This window comes from Lipomyces oligophaga, assembly GCF_038497815.1.
Source record: "Lipomyces oligophaga strain CBS 7107 unplaced genomic scaffold V1516scaffold_1, whole genome shotgun sequence".
In the NCBI taxonomy this organism is placed as follows: domain Eukaryota; kingdom Fungi; phylum Ascomycota; class Lipomycetes; order Lipomycetales; family Lipomycetaceae; genus Lipomyces; species [Lipomyces] oligophaga.
Window position 1 is genome coordinate 1,745,392 of NW_027117785.1, and position 22,019 is coordinate 1,767,410.

The window sequence follows — 22,019 nt, forward strand, 5'->3', positions numbered from 1 at the left end:
TAGATCTGCCATGTTCCGAGAGAAGTACGCAATATGCAGAACTACATAAAGTAAAATAAGAGAAAAATATAATAACTGCCTAGCCATAATATACATATTGATACAAACGAAAATATATATCGAGTTTTATTACAAGATATTCCGAGATATTCCGAGATATTCCGAGATATTCCGAATTAGAATCACGACAACGTGCTATAACTACTAGTCGGACCCAGTGGCTGCGCTAAAATCATTCCTCCTCGGAAGTCATTCTCCTTTCGACCATTATTAAATTGCTTCACCGGATCACGCAATGCTGGTTTCCTGACTTGATGTAGACCTACTTGACAATCTGTCGTAATGGAGCTAAAGGATTTTCCATCCGCACAAGTATCGAGTGAGGAAAGGCCTAGTACTGCAGAGCTCTGACGGTAGGAACAAACACCATCAGCCTTTTCGTCTGCTGTTACATTGGTGGGGTCTTCAAGAATAGTAAATAATGCCCGTCGTCGTCGGGACGAGTGTTCAGGCGAAATAACAGTGGCATCGTCTTTCTTGCTCTCGAAATTGGAAAAATACTTTTCCTTGGACCGACTTGGATCATATGCAAAGGAGCTTCGGGAGACGTCCCAGACGTTGATTGTTTGATCGGTCGACCCAGACATCAGTTCATTAGGATCAGACGCAGACCATTCAAGAGAATTGATAATATCTAAATGTCCCGACAACTCTGCGAAGGGTTTCGAAGCCCGGATATCCCAAACGCGAATTTTGCTGTCTTCATGAGCAGACGCAACCCAATTAGAGTTGTATGGCGACCAACGAACAGCTGTTGATTCCGAGTGATTTGCTGTTTTCGGGCGCAAGAGACCCCGATTCCTGCATCTCACATCGAGTAGTGAAATACCAAAAGCTCCACTGAGCGAGACGATACCGTCTCTAAAGGGAGATGAATGAAATGTTGTAGCTGTAGCCACCTTTTGCGTGAGTAACGGCCGGTCGTTGCGAGTTGCATCCCAAACGTAAACTGTATCGCCATATAGTGAGAGAAGAGTAGCATCTGGAACACAAGTCCAGGCAGCACCGGCAAACTCTACATGAGAAACCCGCGATGCCAGAGTAGAGAGGTTCTGCCGCTTATCCGGATTAAAATTGAATCTTCTCAAAATCCGTGCTGGCTGCGGGTTACTGGAATCCGGTAGTGCTACTATGTGAACTAGTCCATTTCGATGACTGGTCGCGATAACAGTCTGAGAAGTGAATAATCCTGCTGGAGACCATTGTAGGCTTAAAATATATGGAAGCGAAACGGTTTGACGATGCTGGGGCTGTTAACACATTTAACTCATAGACCGTTTGAAAAATACTCACAAATAGCTGGGCCTGGCCATTTGGACCAGCCAGCTCATAGACATATAAGTTCTTCTCTTTGCCTCCGCTGCCAATAGCAAGCAAGGGCAGCGAGGAATGGCTTGATAGGGAAGTCAAATGGTGTGCTGCATCAGGTACTTTCCAATGAGTCGATCGCAAAGGAGGATTTAAGTCTTCCAACGACGGCAAGCGTACCAACTGCCTGAACCAGGACTCTTCTTTGCGATTGACCTTGGGCAGTCTAGCAGTCAAGAAATCAGTAGGACTCGTATTATGAATCGCCTTGACGCGCTCGAGCGATGGTGTATAGTAGTCATCCTGATTTAATATTGCAGGCTGAAGAGCAGCAATGGGAACCATATTCAAATATTGACTAAAGAAGTATTCTTGACCTACAGTGCTGCTCTTTCCAACTTATCCTTGCCTGCTTGGATGGGATCAGACTCTAGATATAGTCTCGTCCGTGGACAACGGCCGTAGATCATTCTGCAGGGGGGAAGGAGCTGAACTGTTCCGTAGACAGAACCAAGCCAGCCATGTTGCGGAGGCGATGGCATCAGCATCGCCGCGTGAGTACTCTATGATCAGTATACAAACCTGTTGATTCCATACTACAGTTATTTTAGATTGCCATGATATCGAAACGATAGTGTTCAGTTGCGGCGCTGAACGGTTAGGGTAGCGTGGCTGGCAGATGGCGCAGCTTGCGTGGCGCAGTCGTATCCCGAAGCAGAATTTGACCAGTTCCTGTAATAATGGTATTATACATCGAGCAAAATATATCAATTTAAGGCTACATAGGTTTATATGTTGTTCTCTTTCTCAATATAATAGTAGTACATATTTTGCTATATCAAACGGAATCAATAATGACATTGGAAGCTCAAAGATATGCACTTGAAGGTATCCAGAATCAAGATTAGTTGAGGGTAGCTCTAATACATCCAGATATCGACCGACTTGAGAACGCCATAGCAGAAAGGCTGGTCGATCCTCCGCGAAAAGTAAGACTGCATAGATGAATGCTTGTTTTTGATTTATCTGTGCACGGCTAACTTAAACGTTTTTCAGCACCGAGAGAAACTGGCGCAGCAGCATGAAATTGCGTTGTTTCTCGAGCGGATCCAGCAGCAAAGTCAATTTCTACTTGACAGCTTCAGAGATGATTCAGGGTATGAATAGTGACCGCTAGCCGAGATGTAATCAAATGCCTTAAACTTAACAATTTTAGGGAAACCAAGAAAGAGCAGGCGCTGGTTAAAGGCATTGATGGCGATCCATTCGACGAATTCTACAGGCAACTCCGGGAGATTCGTGACTTCCACCGCCGGTATCCGAATCAGCAAGCGGAAAATCTACAAGAATCATATAAGCGACAAAAATTAGATGATGATAATAGTGCTTCTTTTAATCAAATGTCTAGCTCACGACCGGCCATGATGGACAGTGCGATTGATACTATGTTTTCCGGCGAGGAAATGTATGGGAGATACTTAGACCTCGTCAGTTTTCACGAGCAGTATTTGAATATTCGAAACATCAAACACGTATCATATGTGCAATACCTAGATATTTTTGACAAATTTGATCAGATACCGAAAACATCAAAAGACGACATGTACTTCAAGTATCTTGTCGACCTGGCTTTTTACTTGGCAGACTTCCTTAAACGAACTCAACCATTATCTGATCCCGACGGAATTATTTCCAAAATACAAGCCGATTTTGACATCGAATGGTCTGGACAAGTCGAGTCGCAAGCTACAGAGACGAACCCGTTATACTGCTCTGCGTGTGAGAAACTATTCGAAAAGCAAACTGTATTTGACGCGCATCTGTCAAGTAAAAAACATAAACGCAACGCGCAATCGAGTGCAGGCGGCCCCACCAGCACAAGCATTTCGAATCTGAAAACTCGGGCGATCGCACAGCGCGAATACGAGATCTCTAAATTAGTAGAAATCTTGGAAAAGCAACGTACGAACACTCGACTCAATGTTGAGCGGAAATCCGCTCTAACTGTTCGTGAGCGTCAATTAGAAATGGAAGCGGTTGAGCGAGGCGATTTTTTATCCGACGACGAGCAAGATGGCGATAACAACGATGACGACGATTCAAACCCTCAAACACATAATAATTCTGCTGACGACGATTCTAAAATATATAACCCGCTCAAATTACCGATAGGCTGGGATGGAAAGCCGATTCCCTTCTGGCTTTGGAAGCTCCACGGACTTGGAGTCGAGCATCCCTGCGAAATCTGCGGAAATTTTGTTTACATGGGTCGGAAAGCGTTTGACCGGCATTTTAATGAACCCCGCCATATTCACGGTCTCCGATGTTTGGGAATAAATAATTCTGCTTTGTTCCGGGAGATCACAAGCATCCACGATGCGCTGTCCCTCTGGGACAGATTAAAGAAAGAAAAGCGCGCTCAGGACAGTGTCCGTGAACAAGCTGTCCAGGTTGAAGACGATGAAGGAAACGTAATGAGCGAGAAAGTATACAACGATTTGAAAAAGCAGGGTCTAATTTGAACTTTGCTATTTATATTCTACTTGCTCCTTACTGATAATGTATATTAATGTCGTCAATCTCATCGCATAATGCCCACATACACAAATATGAATAAAATTGCAATCAAATTATTAAGAATAAAACCAACCCCAATCTGAGCTACTTCAAGAATGAAATGATATCTTGTTTTTCCATCCGTCCTTCCTTCTTCAAGTAACGAATCACATTTACTCTGAGGCCGCTGCAAACTTCTCTTGAATCTCATTGTAAAGCTTAGTAAACTCTCCAGAAACCTCCTCCTCGCCTCGGCTAGGCTCCAAAAACTTGGACGACGATAAATGGTATTTGACGTCACTAGTAGCGTCCCGGAGTTTATTCCAGTTCGATCCAGATGCAACTGCCTTCTGAGCCTCATCATGGTACAGAATGAAACCCTTCATCATAGCACTTGTCTTCCAGATAGGACAGTACGCATCATAAGTAGAATAACCATTCTGCTGCAAGAAATCGTCCTTGATTAACGTCGCAACTTCAAGAGTGATCTTGTCCGCATCTGAAAGAGCAGATTTACCAACCAGCTGCACAACTTGTTCCAGCTCCTCAGCATCGGAAATGATTTCTTTCATCTTGTCGCGGAGACTGGGGAACTCAGGGTAGTGGCCTTCGTAGTACTTGTTCAAAACATTGTTATACTTGGAGTAAGACAAAGACGTGTTTACCGAAGGGAAATGTTTGCGCTGCGCAAGCTTCTTGTCAAGACCCCAGAAAACCTGCGTAATACCAAGAGTAGCTGCAGTTACGGGATCAGAGAAATCACCACCAGGAGGTGATACAGCTCCGACAACAGAAACAGATCCCTGTCGCTTAGGGTTACCCAGAGTGACAACCTTACCAGCACGCTCGTAGAAAGAAGCGAGCTTAGCACCAAGGTAAGCAGGGAAACCCTGATCAGCAGGCATCTCTCCAAGACGGCCGGAAATCTCACGAAGAGCCTCAGCCCATCTAGAAGAAGAATCGGCCATCATGGCAACATTCTTTCCTTGGTCACGGAAATACTCGGACAAAGTAATACCAGTATAAATAGAGGCCTCACGAGCAGCAACAGGCATGTTGGATGTGTTAGCAACAAGAGTAGTACGCTTCATAATGGGCTCCTTACGGCCCTCAATTTCAATCGAAAGCTCAGGGAAATCCATAAGTACTTCAGCCATCTCATTACCACGCTCACCGCAACCTACGTAGATGATGATATCCGAATTAGAGTACTTGGACAAAGATTGCGAAATGACAGTCTTGCCGCAGCCGAAAGCACCTGGAATACAGGTGGTACCGCCCTGGACAACAGGGAAAAGGGCATCAAGAACACGCTGACCAGTGAGAAGAGGATAGTCCGCAGTAAGCTTCTCGGAAACTGGGCGAGGAACACGAACAGGCCATGAGTGCCACATAGAAAACTTGGATACCTTTCCTTCAAATTCCAGCTCAAGAACAGTGTCGTTAAGAGTGTAGTTTCCAGCCTCAGCAATGCAAGTGATGGTACCACGGGCACGCGGGGGAAGAATGATCTTGTGGTCTCGGAGAAGTGAATTCTCAAAAACGGAACCGAAGATATCGCCGCCAGTGATATGATCGCCAACTTTGAAGTCAGGGCTCGGAATGAAAGCATAAGCAATCGCACGGTCAAGTGACGGAGTATCAATACCACGGGGAATATAAATAGATCCTGACAGCTCCTGAATGGCCTTTAGGGGACGCTGAATGCCATCATAAATGGTCTCCATCAGACCTGGACCAAGTTCGACGGACAAAGGCTTTCCAGTACGGAGAACTGGGTCACCCACAGTAACACCAGCTAAAGAAGTCAGTCCAGTATAATGACAATAAAAAAAACTAATAAAGACATCCTAAAAGAAAGATATCTTTGAAATTAATTCAATTGTACGGATGGGATAACGTACCAGTTTCCTCATAAACCTGAATGGTTGCCTTATCGCCCTCAATTCTGATAACTTCGCCGACCAAATTCTCATGGCCAACTTTAACCTAGAATAGAGATTAGAAATTGACAGACATGCAGATTGGACATCATCATTCTACTGAGAAGAGCTGGAAACAATTGAGCCAGCTCTTACCTTTCGGAGCTTCAACGCCGAAACTGAGAAAAGAGCAAATAATTACTTACCAGTTCGTACATAGCACAACCAATCATCTGCTCGGCCACAACGACAGGACCGGAAACCGAAAAAACGGCACCTATGCGAGCAATTAGAACATCAATTCGAACAACTCAATTATCTATTGGCAAAACCTAAGAACGGGAAAAAGGAACAATTACCATATTCTCCATCGGGGTCGAGGTTCTTGATAGCCTTCTTAGCGTTTTCGATAGCACCGGCCTAGAACAAGTCAGCAAATACCCAATTGATAAACTATATCAAACAAGAACTCCACTTACCATTCCGAATAGTTAAATGCACAACAAATGAAAGATTTAGCGAGAAAAACGGATTTGAAACCGAGCTGCTGGCGGGGTGGAAAAGGAAAGGGAAAGGAAGTTTCTGCATGCTTGTCAACTTAGCTCGCAGGCCCTCCGGATACGGTTGCTCAAGGGTTAGGTCAGGCTGATTTGGACTGGCCGTATCTAGCTCGTGGTTCGGAGTTTTGAAATTTAGGGCATAAATAATACAGCATGGGATAATTGCGTAAGCTTATCGTAGTCACAATTAATCACAAAAATCACAGATGAACAAAATGCGCGAAATGCGGTGTTTGTGTGGTCTGATAGCAGAAAATTGCCAAATCATGTGATTATATCATGTGACTCACGCAGATTTAGGATGTGGAGAACATCATAATACCGGAACAAATTGTAGATGATTTGTTGAGAAAGATATATTGAAAATCGCTGGATCAAGCACTTGAAAATTAATTTTGTTAGTACAGATGGGTCATTTTGTGACTATATCGGCTTGGTATGTTAAATTGAGTCTTCTGAACTGGGAACCGCATTTTGATAAAGTTATATAGTGCTTTGAACCAGTGGGCACTGGACTTCGAGGGAAATCTTACGCGCATCATTGAGTCCATTGTGCAGGCGAAAGCGGCAGGATCATCTTTGCGAGTAGGACCAGAACTTGAAATTACGTACGGTTTACGGTTGCTTAATTTAATGGAGAATAGTGACTCATCAAGTTTAGTGGATATGGCTGTTTAGATCATTTTTTAGAGGGCGACACATACTTACATGCATGGGAGATGTATGCCAAATTACTTGAATCAGAAGAATGTAGAGATATTCTTCTTGACGTCGGTATGCCCGTGATGCACAAAAATATACGTTATAACTGCCGCATGCTTTCCTACAATAAGCAGATCCTTCTCATTCGTCCTAAACTCTGGCTAGCAAATGATGGAAACTATCGTGAAATGCGATACTTCACGCCTTGGATGCGTCCTCGATATGTAGAAAAGTATTCGCTACCTCGAATGATTACTGAGATCACTGGTCAGGAAGAAGTTGATTTTGGGGATGCGGTTATCGCTACGAAGGATACCGTGCTTGGGGCGGAGACTTGTGAAGAGCTGTTCACTCCGGATGCTCCTCACATTGATATGTCTTTGGATGGCATAGAAATCTTTACAAACTCCTCTGGATCCCACCATCAGCTTCGGAAACTTGACTTGCGTCTGAACCTTATTACAGAAGCGACAGCGAAGTGTGGAGGAATATATCTTTACGCTAACCAACGAGGCTGCGATGGCGACCGGCTTTACTATGACGGATGTCCGCTGATCGTGGTGAATGGTAAAGTTGTCGGCCAGGGGTCGCAGTTTTCTTTGAAAGATGTTGAAGTCGTGACTGCGACAGTCGACCTTGAGGATGTCCGGTCATATCGGTCCTTCATGTCTCATGGGATCCAGAGCCGGACTACTCCGACTTACGAACGGATAATGGCTTCATTTTCCTTATCGCCGTCGGGTTCAAATTTTGATCCTAGTCTTGTCCCGACTCAGGCTAGAGAAATCCGGTACCATCAGCCCGAAGAAGAGATAGCGCTTGGACCTGCGTGCTGGATGTGGGATTATCTTCGACGATCACGGTCTGCCGGCTTTTTCTTGCCATTATCCGGTGGAATCGATTCTTGCTCGACCGCAATAATCGTGCATTCAATGTGTCGATTAGTTGTGCAAGCCTGTGAAGAAGGTGACCAACAAGTACTTCGTGACGCGCGCCAAGCTATTGGTCAGCCAGAATCGGAATACGTACCCACGGATCCTATAGAATTTGCGAGCCATATTTTCCACTCTTCATACATGGGCACTGAGAACTCTTCCTTCGATACTCGCAAGCGGGCAACGCAACTTGCAAGTGAAATCGGCTCGTACCATGTAGACTTAAATATGGATTCTGCCGTGACGGCCGTTCGTGAGATTTTTGTCACAGTGACCGGTCGCAGACCATTGTTCCGCATACACGGTGGTTCTGATGCCGAGAACCTCGCCTTACAAAACATCCAGGCGCGACTACGTATGGTTCTTGCCTATTTGTTTGCACAGTTACTACCCTGGGTGCGTGGTCGAAGTGGCGGACTATTAGTGCTTGGCTCTGCCAACGTCGACGAATCACTCCGTGGATACCTCACTAAGTATGACTGTTCCTCGGCAGATATCAATCCAATCGGTGGTATCAGTAAGACAGATCTTAAGGCCTTCATTGCGTACGCGCGTGACACGTACCGAATGCCAATCTTGCAGTCATTTCTTGATGCAACCCCGACTGCCGAACTGGAACCAATCACAGATACATATGTGCAATCCGATGAGCGCGATATGGGAATGACGTACGAGGAACTGTCTATCTTTGGTCGTCTGAGGAAAATTGATAAATGCGGCCCGTATAGTATGTTTATCAAGCTCTACCATGAATGGACTCCGCGTTTGTCTGCCGAGCAGATCGCGACGAAGGTTAAAAACTTTTATTTTTATTACGCCATCAATCGTCATAAAATGACAATTATGACCCCTGCCTACCATGCAGAAAGTTATTCCCCGGATGATAATCGTTTTGATTTGAGACCATTTCTCATTCCTAACCAGAGATATAGTTGGCCTGCGAAGAAGATTGATCTAGTTGTAGCAAATTTAGCCGCGAAGAAAAGTAAATGAATCCTATTTTGCATCCTTAGTTTCTTATACTTTTATTACTATAAATTCAGTATTATCCTGTGTTCATTCACATGCATCCACACAATTCACAATCAATCATTCCGTAATCCCAACACCAAACAAATGAATTCCTTAAAACATACGGTCCTATTACAAATTCCGCCCACTGGTCCAGATCCGAATAGTATTATCATCGCTCGCTGATGCGAACATATGCTTGTCGATAGGATTCCAGGCAACGGAGTTAACTCCTTTAGTATGCCCTCCTAGCACCTCAATCAAAGATCCGTCATCCCGTTTCCATATATATATATTCGAATCTTCACTCCCGGACACTAAAAAATTGTCGTTCACTCCTCCGAAACACGATCGAATCACAAAATCTACTTGCTGGTGGCCCAGACATTTCCGAACTAGCTGTAACTGCTCCAGATCCCATAAATGAAGCTCCTTATTACAGCTATTCACTAGTGCATATTTTGAATCCTTTGACGTCGTTACACAGGTCATTTTACCGGAAAGCACAAACTCGGCTATTAGCTTCCACTCTGTATAACTGTATATGCTCAGACGCTTCTCGTTGGAAATTGCAATGATTCGACTATTGTCTGGCGTCAATGTTAAATCGTAGATTCGAACTCCAGTCATATGTTGTAATAGTCTTCCGTCAATAGACCAGTGCGTAATGGCACGTTCCATATCTAAACTACCGATGATAAACGAGTCACCAGAACCCAACCAAGCACAAGATGTCACTGCATCATCAAAACTAAGAGACAGCATGCATTGCCCATTCTAATTTGTCAATACTGCTGGATAAAACTGTATAAATTTCTTACCTTCGCATGCCACAACTTGACTAATCGATCATAACCACAGGTAATAATAGTAGAATCATCGGGAGACCAGGCGACTGCAGTAACGCCATCAGCATGACCACGAAGTGCAAGCATTTGCTTATATCTAGTCAAATCCCAAATAATGACAGAAAAATCTTTAGATGCTGACGCAAGCTTTGTACCATCGTTTGAAAAAGTTACAAACCATACTTCCCCGGTATGATCGTCAAGTACCTTAGCAGGTACAGTTGGTAATTCCCATCGAGCACACTTATGATCAGTGTAAAGAGAAATAGGCCCATCCACGTTGTGATATGTACATTTGAGAACTTCATAGTCCGTAGCGTGATTGAGCAGCGTAGCAAGACGATGTGGTGGAATCATGATAGCAGGTGAAATACGTTTTTGGAGCTGGTCAAACAGAGCCAGTCTGGACCCGCCTTGGACACCTAGCCAATTAGCTTGACCGCGCACATCAGCGGAAGAAGTGCACATAATCAGAGAGGAAAGTAAGTGCAATCTGGAAACGTCATATTTGAGCACAGTCAGTTCATTGTGTAAAATGGATAATGCTCCTGCTAAGTCACGCTGCTCGAGCGCTTCTAGATACTTCTGTTGGCGGATCAGAAACTTCAAAGACACAACATCTGCAGTCGGCTTAAGTTCCAAAGCACCAAGAAGTCTTTCTGCTTCAGTCCATTGGGCGTCCAGGACTGCTGCTTTAAATGCAGAGACTTCTGGCGAGTTGATGGAACATGCTGATTCGGTTTCAAGAACTGCTGCGGCCGACGAATAGCCCATTTCATGCAAAGCCTGAATGATCAAGCGGGTTGTCTCAAGTTTACTCACGCCGTGATAATCTTCATCTTTAGAGACGTCATTGAGCACGGCGATTGATCCATTTGGACGCGAGCCATTGCTGCCGTTCTTCAGTGACAGCCGATTTGAACCACCAACCTGATCGGCCAGATCAGAGCGGTTGAAAAGCGTATCTGTAGCTGACGCGTTTTCAGGCTCAAGAGGTTCAAGTCGCATTGGCATTTGAGGGGATGTTGATTGTATGTGAACACGAGACTCGTTCGTCTGGCGCTCTTCGATTCGGGGTCGTTTGATTCGATGGTTAGAGCTTGACTCGATAACGGCAGCCACAGAAGTAGACACAGAAGCGGAATCAGAGACAACAAGTAATTCCGGATCAGCGGAGACGGACGATTGCGACTCAGGCGGTTCGGGCGAACGTGGTCGTCGAAGATAGCTAGCCACGGCGATAGAAGCTGGTGATGAGAGATTAAAGAACGTTTAAGAAAGGAGTTTGATCTGGACTATTGCTGGAAAATAAATAATTCAGAACGATGAAACTAGATATTAAAAATTTTTAATGTACTAATGAAATATGATACGACGTATCATATAACATAGTAAATAATCAAATTTGAAATAGTAATTGAATTATCATTGTCAACATACTACTAGCTGTAGTGGCGATCTAAAGGAACCAACACCAGAAATCACACTTACCTCATCTATGACTAACATTAGATATCACATGACTTTCGAGGCCGATGTCGGTCAAAACGAAGAAAAAAGTTGAGATGACTCTTCACCAGCTAATTTATGGAAGAATCAGGACAATTGGACCGTCAGTTTACTAGATTGTAAATTTATTGCTGCTCGCGTACAGTTAATTCGAGTGAACTTTAGACAAACAAACTTGACCATAACCATGAGTCTACAGTCCGCAGCTGTGACAACTAGCCGCGGAATGCAACGACGAGTTGGTGTCCGCAATTTCCATCATGCGCTAACATTGCTTTCAGCGGATACGCCATCCTCAACCTCAGCATTAGCGTACAAGGCGCTTCATAAACATACGCGGTTTCCGAAATCTCCCAAGATTGAAACACCTAGCTGGTCTGCGCCTACGGCGGTCTCGTCGATTTTGTACGAAATGCCGCCGGAGAATACCTCGCCAGATAAGTCGCATGTGCTGAATTGCCTTGTGCAGAATGAGCCTGGAGTTTTATCGCGAGTGTCAGGTATTCTCGCTGCGCGAGGATTCAATATCGACTCTCTTGTGGTCTGCAATACGGAGGTTAAAGATCTTTCGCGCATGACGATTGTGCTCGAAGGAAAGGACTCTGTGATTGAGCAGGCAAGACGACAATTGGAAGACCTTGTTCCTGTATGGGCAGTGCTGGACTATACCAACACGGCCACGATTCAGCGCGAGCTCTTACTGGCAAAAGTTTCTTTACTTGGTCCGGAGTACTTCGAAGAACTTCTGGCCCACCATGAGCACGGTATTTCTGAGACCGGTGACGAATCGACGATCTCAGTGGTTGACGAAGTGGTCGAGATCCCGGGATTTCATCCCTCTATCATTGCTCCCTCGGAGGCACTTCGACATAAGCATCAGCATCTTGATGCTATTACAAAGCTTGCTCATCAATTTGGCGGGAAAGTCCTTGATATTTCCATGAACAGCTGTGTTGTCGAATTATCAGCCAAACCCACTCGAATTTCGGCTTTGATCCAGCTTCTGCAGCCATTTGGGATCTTGGAACTTGCTCGGTCGGGCATGATGGCGCTCACTCGGTCACCTATGGAAGCGACTTCAAAGGAAGAGAAATCTGCGGAGGAGTTGGTCGATATTTCTCAGCTTCCTCCTGGTTAAACTTGTGTAATGTATTAGAATATATACAATATTGGTAATAATAATCAAATCACGCTGAGTAAAGTAAAGAAATAAAAATAGCAATTTTAAAAATCATCACCGCGAGATACAACTTCTTTTACATTCGGACGTAGTACAATTGTATGTTCGAACTGTGCAGTTTTACATCCTTTTATATCGACCAATGGAGGATATTCCTCCACCACGCCCGCCTGAACTAAGTTTTTGAGAGCGAGAATATGCTTGTCTTCGCCGATGCGATCAAGATACCTTCTGCAAAAAGGCAAAGTCCCGAAATGTTTTTCAATTGAATGTAGAAGTGTTTTAGCTTTGTTCAGTCTGAGTGGAACATGACCTGCGTCTGCGTTGCGCGCGTAATGTGAGCATTCGCCGTCACTTCGAACATATCCTTTCCCAGTGCTGCCGAAAGTTTCTATGGCGAAAGTCTCGCCCTCCTCCATACGAGTCTGATCTCCGCCTTTGACAATCGGAACCGATTTAGACCCATGGATTTGGTACTGGTTGATGTTATGACCGTTCAAGTTACGAATCGACTTAACTTGGAAAGATTTTCCATCAATTTCAACTTCGTAGCTTTCCATGACTTCTTGGATTGCTGCACCAATGTCACACAATCTAACGTCGATCCCGGCTTCTCGGATCCCAGTGTTCGTTGCATCCTTGACGGCTTCGAGCAATCGGTCATACTTTGGATCGAATGCTACCGTAAACGCGGAATCGATGATTCGACCGTTAACATGAACACCGAAATCTACCTTCATCACATCATCATATTGCAGAACAGTTTTATCACCTCCATTAGGGGTGTAGTGAGCTGCAACATGGTTCAGACTTAGGCCTGTTGGAAACCCAACTCCAGCTTCTAACCCATCGCCTTCTGAAAGCGCTCGAGAGGCATTTTCGATTGTTTCCGCAATCTCAATCATGGTCAATCCAGGTTTGATATACTTGCGAGCGTATTCTCGCACCTTGCGATGCGCTTCCGCGGCTTTGCGCAGATCATTCAAGGCGTCATAGTTCATCCGATCGAGATACCGCTTCTCTTCATTTGTTGTCCGAAAATTATTTTCATCTTTGTACTCGCATATTTCTCCTTCGGGATACACTTTGTCCAAAAAGAATCTAGAGAGACCAACGGTTGGAGGCTCTGTTTGTACAGCGGGTCCTCCGGCCCCTCCAGCACCATTACTAGGAGCTGCGCCAGACTTTTTCTTTTTTGAGCGTTTCTTCTTCTTCTTTTTCTTCGGTTCAGAACTATTATCCCCGGCTTCGCCAGCATCTTCTTCATCTTCCGATCCGGATCCGACGCCATCAACAATCTCTGTTTTGGCTGATCCGTTCACTATAATTTTAAGTTAATTCGACTGCACATCAACAGTACATACTTCTCATTCAAACTCACAATCGACAGCAGCAATTCCAGCTACAGCTCCATCCACGTTGTCTGCGACATTGGCACCATCCACATTCACCGATTCAGCACCCATTGTTCGGCTCAACAATCTCCTAAAACACTCTACTTCTCGTATTAATTGATTCAAACAGGTCCAGAATCGGCTGACAACCCAGAAAATAATTGCAAAACTCCGGACATGCCTTTCACGTGATACCTCACGTGATTATTATCAATCCAGAGCTTGAGATTATTTGATCTTAATCTGAAAAAGCAATTAAGAAATTAAGAATATATTGAATATGGTTTTTGATATTTGCTCTGAATTTTTTAAACTTTAATTGATCCAATCCCAAACACTTTGTTCGAACTCCGGTTTATATGACTGGATAGAGTAGCGTGTCTCGTGACCTGGGATTCCGTATGTAGTAATTGAAGGTCTGGATTGACTAGAGAACATTTAACATGAACATTAGATTGGAATCTTCTAAAATAGTTCCAAACATATGAATTTTATTGATCTTAATTTTAAATTGAATTCGAAGATAGAATTTGGATTTTCATATTTTGATCAAGTCCCTGGATCGAACGCTTGTTATGCCGCCCGGATCGTCTGCGGTGCGGTTTCTCACGCACTATGAAGCGCTAGATGTTCGGCCGAGTGCGTCAACAGCAGAAATTAAGAAACAATTTTATAAACTCTCAAAGCAGTTTCACCCCGATCGAGTTTTATCCGGTTCTGATATTGAGCGCGCGAGTGCGAGGACACGGTTTGACGCCCTGACAGAAGCCTATTCAGTTCTAGGTGATCCGAGTCGCAGACAGGAATACGATGGACAATTACATGACGAGCGGACGGCCGCGTCGCAAGACTCAGCAAATTCGATTTATCGCACTCCAGGAGAAAAAAGACAGCACCATTATTCAGGACTAAATCGTACGCGTCAGCGAAGTAACGCCCATTACGGTGACTCTTCTGAAGAATATTTTACGGCGTTTGGGAAAAAAGTTCCGAAAGGCTCTCATCCGGTCAATATGCAGAATACTGGCTTGGGGGCTGGTTATGCGACAGGCCTTAACAATGATGTTCCTCATTTTGTAAGTCGGTCATTCTATTTTCAAAGATTCCATTCAATGTTGGTTTCACTAATTCATTGACTCAGGACTACGACAAATACGTTAAGCAACAACTCACTTATGAACAGTTCCGTGCCCAACGAGATAAAGTAAAGCATCACACTGCTCCTGGACTACGGTACGCATCAGACTCCCCTGCGTCTCCGTACGAAAACTTCGACTCTTCGTCCTATGCTGGAACTGCTTATCAGGATACCTCTAGCACTCCTAAGCCAGGCCAACAATCATTTGCCGGAGCTCCAAGACGCAAATACGACACGGACCTTTCGAACCATTCATCATCCTCAAATTGGTCGCCCACAAAGTTGGTCGGAGGAGTCGTTGGCGTAGTCGGTGTCGTTACTGTCATAGTTAACATTATGCACCCTTAGACTTTAGAAATTCACTTAGGCGTTGAAATTTGGGAATACGGATTTACATCTATATTGACTAGTACATCAAAACAAAACAAAATTATAATCTTTCCCTTAAGCCTCAAAGGAGAAAGAAAGACCAAGCTTATGGGCGGGCTCGTTCAAACGCTGCGTATCAACAGCAGCTCCAAGTCCAAGCTTGACACCGGGGTGGATGGTCTGGAGATAAGAGAGTGACACAAGTCCAGAGTTAGCGATCTTGATCTTCGCAGAGGTGTCTGCGTCAATCGTGTATTTCGTGCCGAGCTCGAATCCGACTACAGCAGTCGACTTAGAGTCCCAGGTGGCCTTGGCCGCAACCTCGACCTGAGGAGAAGGCTTCGTGTAATAACCAGCGGAGAAGACAGAGAGCTTGGAAGCCGCAGAAACGAAAAGAGCGTAGGTGCCAGCACCATATCCGACAGCAGCTGTGTAGTTCTTGACGGATCCAGCAGGGACGTCATAGTTGACTTCACCTCCGGCAATAGCTCCGGCCTTCGCAAAGGCAAAGTCGGCAGCAAATGTCGGGCCCTTGAGAAGATCCACAACAACCTTGGAAACAACGGGGAACTGACGGTAGTTCAGCGTAACAACGGCACCCTTGGTTCCAGCCGAGGGAAGGAAAGTCGTCGCAAAATCGGTCTTCAACGATGGAACAAACGCGGGCAGCTCAAACTTGGTTGAGATCGAGTTTGCAGTCGTCCAGCCCTGGGTAAGAGTGACACCGGTCTTGGAGTCAACATACTTGGCTTCCAAGTTACCCGAAATTGAGCCATCCTTAGGCGACGACTTTCCACTGACAGTGAAAGTCTATATATATGTTAGTACAGTTCGGCAATAACTAGTGTCTTTGTCTGATCATGCGTGTGATACAACTGCAAAAAGTAGTATGTCAAGACTGACAACAATGCAAGATTAATGCGGACCATGACAATCGATAAACAAAAGCGAAAACATAATAAAATAAATAAAAATAACTCAGAAACTTTATTTTTTTAATTGCAGCCTTGCTTTGGTAGCACAGCTGCGAGTTTCGCGTCGGACTTGCAAAAAGCCGAATAAGGCCGGCCCGGTGGAAGTCAACGAAGAACAGGGCGCGTCACGATAATACGCGAGAAACCGCGAGACAGCTAGCTACCACGCAGCGAACCACGCGAGACACGCGGCACGGGAACCAAACCGATGCAAATCAGGGACAGATGCAATCAAATAAAACAAATAAAACATAATTGTAATCAATTGAGCGAAAATCAAACACCAGAATCACTGTAATCAAGCACGGAAGAAAGGGAAAAAGAACAACACAGTACATACAACTCCATTGTCGGCCTTGGTCTTGACACTGAGCGCGGCCGGAGCAAGGTGGAAAAAGTCCCGGTTGAGGAGGTCGTTAGGCTTCTTGGCGATATCTCCGTAAGACATTGTATCGTTACTATTCAATTGATTATTGCTGGCGATAAAATTGAGTGATTTCCTTTCAGTACTGGGAAAGTCGATTGGAGAAGGAAGACAAGAGAGAGATCCGTCTGGAGGGGTATCCGCACTGAATGCCCAACCAGTGCCCAACAAAACCCCCAGTTGACCGCTGCAACAAACACCTTAGCCTTGGACCGGGCGTAAGCTACCCTCGCTCTGCGGGGGAATCTAAGCGGCCCAATCATACCCGTCGGCGACAAGCACGATCATGTGATTATGCTTCCTATTGGGGAATGCACAGGATATGAGCACTGCTTCGCTTGAATGAACAACAGACTTAATAGGAAATGCAATAACGTGCTAGCTGTTCTTTGGCTGTACATTATTAGATGAGAAGCTACGAGTATATAGTATTCAGTATTCAGGATTCTTTTTTGAAAATGCTGACGAGGCGATATTTGCCAGCATGAATTGGCCAGAAACTGTAGAAGCATGAAGTAAGAGATCGACCAAAGCACGGGAATATGGTGAAATATGAGATAATCTCGTACTGAGTCCTTAATATGTAGACTTCTTATGTTCTCTCTATCAAACGGTTACAGTAACGTTTGTGATTATGTAATAGGTCCGAAATGCCAACAGCATTTCTGGCGTATTGCTGGATATTCATTGCAAGGCGAATACTTCTGCAAATATTTTTGTTATCTAAGCTAAGTTGCATATTCCTGTAAGAATGGATTTTCTTATGCCCATTATTACTGTACTTGTTACGGCATGCTAGCACACAAGCATTCTTCTCAATGGATTGTAGAAGGAATTCTAGCAGTCTTATAAACATTTTCTCTGGAAAAGATAAGCACGATAATGTAGAGAGTAATGTTCACACCAGATGGGCATTGGAACCAGGTAGTCTAATGTGTCAGTGCAATATTATGAGAAGCGAAATTTGATCTATTTTCGATTCCCATGGTTGTGTACGTTACGCTTACCAACTCCTTTAGCTACCGCAGTGAAAACACACATAACATCCCTAAATACCCCTCTGAATTGCTTTTGATATATCTCCAACAGGAGGATAAAGCTAGATATTAGTTTTGAACAATGTGGCATGGTTGATGACGAGTATCAGAGATCGCATTGTAGGATTTGGCAAATCTTCGACTATCTCTGCTGTAACTTTAATAAGCTATATAATAAAAGCATAGCTCATGTTATTGAAATTTACCTCATTGATTTGTTGAAATCTTTATCTCCATACAATTTTTGTTTTTTCGGTGCAATACTTCCTGGTCCTGTTTCTATTCAGATTATGTAATCCCTTAACTCAGCTATGTCAAGGATAACCACTACAAATATCACGTGACTAATACTGAGTGAGCCGGTCAAAATATTTCTCTTCATATACTAAAAAGAGGTTTTAACGCATTAGCCAGGACAGTGCAAAATGGATTCAGAAAGAGATTCTTCCTACGACAATCGTCATAGTTCCGCAAGGACATCGGCTCGAGATCACGATCGACATCGAACTTCGTATAGAGACCGGTCTGCTTCTCCATCGCGACATCGTCGTCGTGAGGAAGGCCGCTCCAATCGATCTCCTCCACAGGGATCATCAGGAGCTGGACTAAAACGAGATCCAATTGCAGCAGCTGCTGCTGCCGCCGAGAGAATTAATGCGCAGATTCAGGCTAAATTTTCTAATTTGCCTGCTCAACCAAAGTCGCCGTCTCCCGGTCCAGATCCCGGTCCAGGTTCAAGTGCGAGAGTTTCAGAACAAAATGTATCTGCAGGTCCAAAGTTGGCCATTGATGAAACAACAATTGAGGAAGGCGACTATATTCGGGATATTCCAATTAATCATATTCAAAATCGATATACGTTGACCAAAGGCCAGACTCAGATGATGATAAAGGCAGAGACAGGTGCAGACATTACTACTCGAGGACGGTACTATCCGGACTCGTCACAAGCTACAGAGAAAGATCCGCCTTTATATCTCCACATCACTGCACAATCAAGAGACGCTGTCGAGCGTGCGGTGGTGAAAATCAACGAATTGGTTTCTCAAGATGCTGAACGCAGAACTCGCCGTCAGCCAGAATCAGCCGGATTGGCTGGGCCTCTCTCCTCTGATACCCAACCTTACCAAAGTGATCCTTCTCAAGGAGGTTCGCAAGGAGCTCAAGGTGGTGCTATGCGACCTTACGGCGGACGCCCGAATGATCAACGTCCAGGGGGTTATCGAGGAGGTCGAAATCGATGGCTAGAAGATCGAGTTGTCATTGGACTGGATTACTATCCTGGGTTTAATGTCAGGGGCCAGATTGTCGGTCAGGGTGGTCAGAACGTGAAGCACATCCAGGCCGAAACAGGATGCAGAGTCCAGATCAAGGGTCGCGGATCACAATTCATCGACCAGGCGACCGGTAAAGAGGGAGAGGAGCCAATGTATCTCCACGTCATGTACGTATACTTGTTTTTTGTTCTACGTTTGACAATTCCAGTCGGCTAAATCTACCTTGATATATATATGCATATATACGTATACATTGACAGGTAGATTATGGGTCTAGGTTTACTCAATCTATTGTCCTAATTGAGCGTACTTCTTATTGATAATTTTAGTGGACCAGAACAGGAGAATTTGACGCGCGCAGTGGGACTGGCGACCGACTTGGTCAAGACAGTCACTGACGACTATAATGCCTTCCGAATCAATAATCCACGGAACAACGGTGGTAGAAATAATTACAACAATTATAATAATTCTGGTATGAATAACCGATCAAACGGAGGTGGAATGGGGTCTAATAATCGTGGTGGTTTTAACAACTCGCGAGATGACCGGCCTCGAATGTCCGCAGCTGATCGAGAGGTTGCTGCGGCTGTTGCCGAATCTTCAGCAAGCCAGAACCCTGATTATACAGCATTCTACGCTGCTGTTGCTGCTGGACAGGATCCGTATGCAGCATATGGAGGATATGATGCGTACGTGCAATACTGTCAACAGTATTACGCACAATATTATGCGCAAATGCAGCAGCAGCAACCAGGTAGTCAGCAACTGCCAGCTAGTCAGGCAGATGGCCCAAAGTCTAATGATGCTGCAGCTCCACCTGCCGCAGGTGGTTCAAATCGACCTCCAGGAATGTAAGTAAATTAAATTGTGTATTTGATAATTCAAAAGTGTTGGTACAATAATATAATTAGAGGTAAAGACAAGTAGAAATACAACGCCGATAAAGACTAGAGAAATTATGGATCAATGGTGTAAATAGTCATTCAAGCAGTTTGGCAAGCGCTTTTGCAAACATACAGTAGTGTTCAGGTGGTAGCATATTCTTTCGATTGTGCTTTCACTTTCCGGTCATACAGAGCTTTATCTCGCCTGAATGCATTAAAGGCATCGGACTGTGCAGGAGACTCTGGATTTGGATCATCGAGCAAGTCTTGAATACCAATGAGAATCTGTTTGATGGTAATTGCAGGCTTCCACGACTCTTCCTCGTTCAAAATCGACAAGCAGACTGTTCCGGACGGATAGACATTTGGATGCCAGAATCCAGCAGCAAACCTACATTTTGGTGGTTTGGTGGGATACTCTGGTGGGAAACTGAGCGTGAGCGTGTACGTGCCACCTTCCCAGTTTGTACCTTTTTTACCTGGAATTCCGACCGACCATGTAAGCAAGTCCAGAGATCCATCTGCGAGTTTTAGTGGTTTCGCATAGAACCCAAATGGATGGTCGCGTCGCCATTGTTTTCTGACGTAAAGATTTAGTAACGGACTTAAAAACGAATATAGAAGTACAAGTAGAACATCACAAGAAAAAGACAACATACCTTTCTTGTTGTAATCTGTTGAGACAAAGCGAAGTCATTTTCGACAAAAAAATAAATTATGCAATTCAATGAATACCACAGCCTGTCCAGACCTAAAAATATGTCTCCAATCTAGATCTTCTCCACAACCTCTATCGTTCTATATGCAATAAATCCATAAATTATTCTTCTATCTCTGGCCACAGTTCCTCCTCCCACACCAGACCTTTCTCTCTCAACTCATGGCGATAGCCAAGATGGATGTCACGGGACCAGCTGCTTGCATCCAAAGGGTCTAGATCCAAAATGTAGTTCGCGGCGTTGGTACCCGCTATTACATGCAATGGTGTTTGTAGAGTATTACATACAATTACCTAACCAACTAATATCCACGTAATCATTGTCGACCTTAACTTGGCTTTCTTCTCCTCCTCCCCCTCCGTTCCTGCTATTCACCCCACATAGCTGTATCCAGTAAGCCCACTCTGCCCCTCTTCTTCCCCGCAAAACCAGTTGTGTCCTGTGACAACGTACACAGCGCAAAGTCATTGCAACCAGCAACCTCGCGGGGTTCCGCAGACGGATTCGGTGGGTCTACTCCGAGTCTGCTTGGCTCAATGAGACAGCGGTGCTCGTGTACGCTTGCAAAGTCTGGGTCTAGTATCGTTTACGCCCAATCGTCTGCCGACCATTAGCCATTCTTCGTGGAACATCTAGTTCCCTGCCGCTCCACAGCCACGTTCTAGCCACCGCCGCCCGAGGCTGTGAATGATTTTCCCCGCCTTCCCCAGACTCGTGGCTCCGCCTTGAACCGCTTATTGCTTTCTCCCCCACCCTACTTTTGCACGGTTTAGATCACCTCAAGGTCCTCCGTCTTCCGGAATGGTTAGTTGTTGAGAGAATTTACTCTTTGGCCCTGGCTCACTGCTGCAGTTTCCCCTCCTCTGTAACGTACTGCGATGTCAGGAATAATAACCAAGGCGAAATGCGGTTCGACCAAGCTTCCGTTAGACTTCTGATGTGCTCTCCGTCGTCATTGTCGTTGTTGCTAGACGTTTGTGTTGGACAAGTTTCACTGCTAATCCAGAGTAGATTTCCGTAGATCTTCCCTGTTCTGCTTCCTTTTCCACTTCTTTTTTCCCGCTCCTTCGTGCTTCTCCTGTCACTTGCATCTGTCAACCCAGTCTGGTTGTGTTCAAGCAGCAGCTTATTCGCTTTTGTATTGTCTCATGAATATCTTTTTCTGAACGATCATCTTACTGCAGTCGCAACCGTCTCCTGTGTTCTGGG

General features: G+C 44.7%; 11 protein-coding genes across 11 annotated transcripts; 5 read left to right on the plus strand and 6 right to left on the minus strand.

Moving 5' to 3' along the window:
• Positions 1-72: 72 nt before the first annotated feature.
• V1516DRAFT_669009 (WD40-repeat-containing domain protein) lies at positions 73-2,099 on the minus strand. Its single transcript, XM_066921108.1, has 2 exons — positions 1,354-2,099; positions 73-1,304 (listed from the first exon to the last, which is right to left on the minus strand). Exons 1-2 carry the CDS (start codon positions 1,711-1,713, stop codon positions 183-185), a joined length of 1,482 nt encoding a protein of 493 aa, XP_066780145.1. The 5' UTR covers positions 1,714-2,099; the 3' UTR covers positions 73-182.
• Positions 2,072-3,991, plus strand: V1516DRAFT_669011 (uncharacterized protein). Its single transcript, XM_066921109.1, has 4 exons — positions 2,072-2,256; positions 2,302-2,357; positions 2,425-2,525; positions 2,585-3,991. Exons 1-4 carry the CDS (start codon positions 2,223-2,225, stop codon positions 3,888-3,890), a joined length of 1,497 nt encoding a protein of 498 aa, XP_066780146.1. The 5' UTR covers positions 2,072-2,222; the 3' UTR covers positions 3,891-3,991.
• V1516DRAFT_669013 (ATP synthase alpha/beta family, nucleotide-binding domain-containing protein) lies at positions 3,895-6,399 on the minus strand. The gene is made up of 5 exons (XM_066921110.1): positions 6,326-6,399; positions 6,206-6,266; positions 6,053-6,123; positions 5,829-5,913; positions 3,895-5,722 (listed from the first exon to the last, which is right to left on the minus strand). Exons 1-5 carry the CDS (start codon positions 6,326-6,328, stop codon positions 4,098-4,100), a joined length of 1,845 nt encoding a protein of 614 aa, XP_066780147.1. The 5' UTR covers positions 6,329-6,399; the 3' UTR covers positions 3,895-4,097.
• A 346-nt stretch (positions 6,400-6,745) lies between these two features.
• On the plus strand, positions 6,746-9,119 carry V1516DRAFT_632342 (uncharacterized protein). Its single transcript, XM_066919967.1, has 3 exons — positions 6,746-6,842; positions 6,898-7,014; positions 7,068-9,119. The coding sequence occupies exons 1-3, from the start codon at positions 6,814-6,816 to the stop codon at positions 9,034-9,036; spliced, it is 2,115 nt and encodes a 704-aa protein (XP_066780148.1). The 5' UTR covers positions 6,746-6,813; the 3' UTR covers positions 9,037-9,119.
• V1516DRAFT_669022 (WD40-repeat-containing domain protein) lies at positions 8,964-11,312 on the minus strand. The gene is made up of 2 exons (XM_066921111.1): positions 9,876-11,312; positions 8,964-9,831 (listed from the first exon to the last, which is right to left on the minus strand). Exons 1-2 carry the CDS (start codon positions 10,914-10,916, stop codon positions 9,187-9,189), a joined length of 1,686 nt encoding a protein of 561 aa, XP_066780149.1. The 5' UTR covers positions 10,917-11,312; the 3' UTR covers positions 8,964-9,186.
• A 180-nt stretch (positions 11,313-11,492) lies between these two features.
• Positions 11,493-12,593, plus strand: V1516DRAFT_669023 (small subunit of acetolactate synthase-domain-containing protein). Its single transcript, XM_066921112.1, has one exon. The coding sequence runs from the start codon at positions 11,599-11,601 to the stop codon at positions 12,547-12,549; it is 951 nt and encodes a 316-aa protein (XP_066780150.1). The 5' UTR covers positions 11,493-11,598; the 3' UTR covers positions 12,550-12,593.
• V1516DRAFT_669024 (methionine aminopeptidase) lies at positions 12,540-14,167 on the minus strand. Its single transcript, XM_066921113.1, has 2 exons — positions 13,973-14,167; positions 12,540-13,912 (listed from the first exon to the last, which is right to left on the minus strand). The coding sequence occupies exons 1-2, from the start codon at positions 14,055-14,057 to the stop codon at positions 12,636-12,638; spliced, it is 1,362 nt and encodes a 453-aa protein (XP_066780151.1). The 5' UTR covers positions 14,058-14,167; the 3' UTR covers positions 12,540-12,635.
• A 70-nt stretch (positions 14,168-14,237) lies between these two features.
• V1516DRAFT_669025 (uncharacterized protein) lies at positions 14,238-15,703 on the plus strand. The gene is made up of 2 exons (XM_066921114.1): positions 14,238-15,061; positions 15,127-15,703. The coding sequence occupies exons 1-2, from the start codon at positions 14,561-14,563 to the stop codon at positions 15,469-15,471; spliced, it is 846 nt and encodes a 281-aa protein (XP_066780152.1). The 5' UTR covers positions 14,238-14,560; the 3' UTR covers positions 15,472-15,703.
• On the minus strand, positions 15,501-17,081 carry V1516DRAFT_645844 (eukaryotic porin/Tom40). The gene is made up of 2 exons (XM_066920180.1): positions 16,807-17,081; positions 15,501-16,302 (listed from the first exon to the last, which is right to left on the minus strand). The coding sequence occupies exons 1-2, from the start codon at positions 16,912-16,914 to the stop codon at positions 15,568-15,570; spliced, it is 843 nt and encodes a 280-aa protein (XP_066780153.1). The 5' UTR covers positions 16,915-17,081; the 3' UTR covers positions 15,501-15,567.
• Positions 17,082-18,339: 1,258 nt separating this feature from the next.
• V1516DRAFT_645849 (uncharacterized protein) lies at positions 18,340-20,062 on the plus strand (the record flags this gene model as incomplete). Its single annotated transcript, XM_066920181.1, has 2 exons — positions 18,340-19,371; positions 19,510-20,062. Exons 1-2 carry the CDS (start codon positions 18,353-18,355, stop codon positions 20,060-20,062), a joined length of 1,572 nt encoding a protein of 523 aa, XP_066780154.1. The 5' UTR covers positions 18,340-18,352.
• V1516DRAFT_669038 (ubiquitin-conjugating enzyme/RWD-like protein) lies at positions 20,058-20,918 on the minus strand. Its single transcript, XM_066921115.1, has 2 exons — positions 20,751-20,918; positions 20,058-20,671 (listed from the first exon to the last, which is right to left on the minus strand). The coding sequence occupies exons 1-2, from the start codon at positions 20,786-20,788 to the stop codon at positions 20,233-20,235; spliced, it is 477 nt and encodes a 158-aa protein (XP_066780155.1). The 5' UTR covers positions 20,789-20,918; the 3' UTR covers positions 20,058-20,232.
• Positions 20,919-22,019: the final 1,101 nt, after the last annotated feature.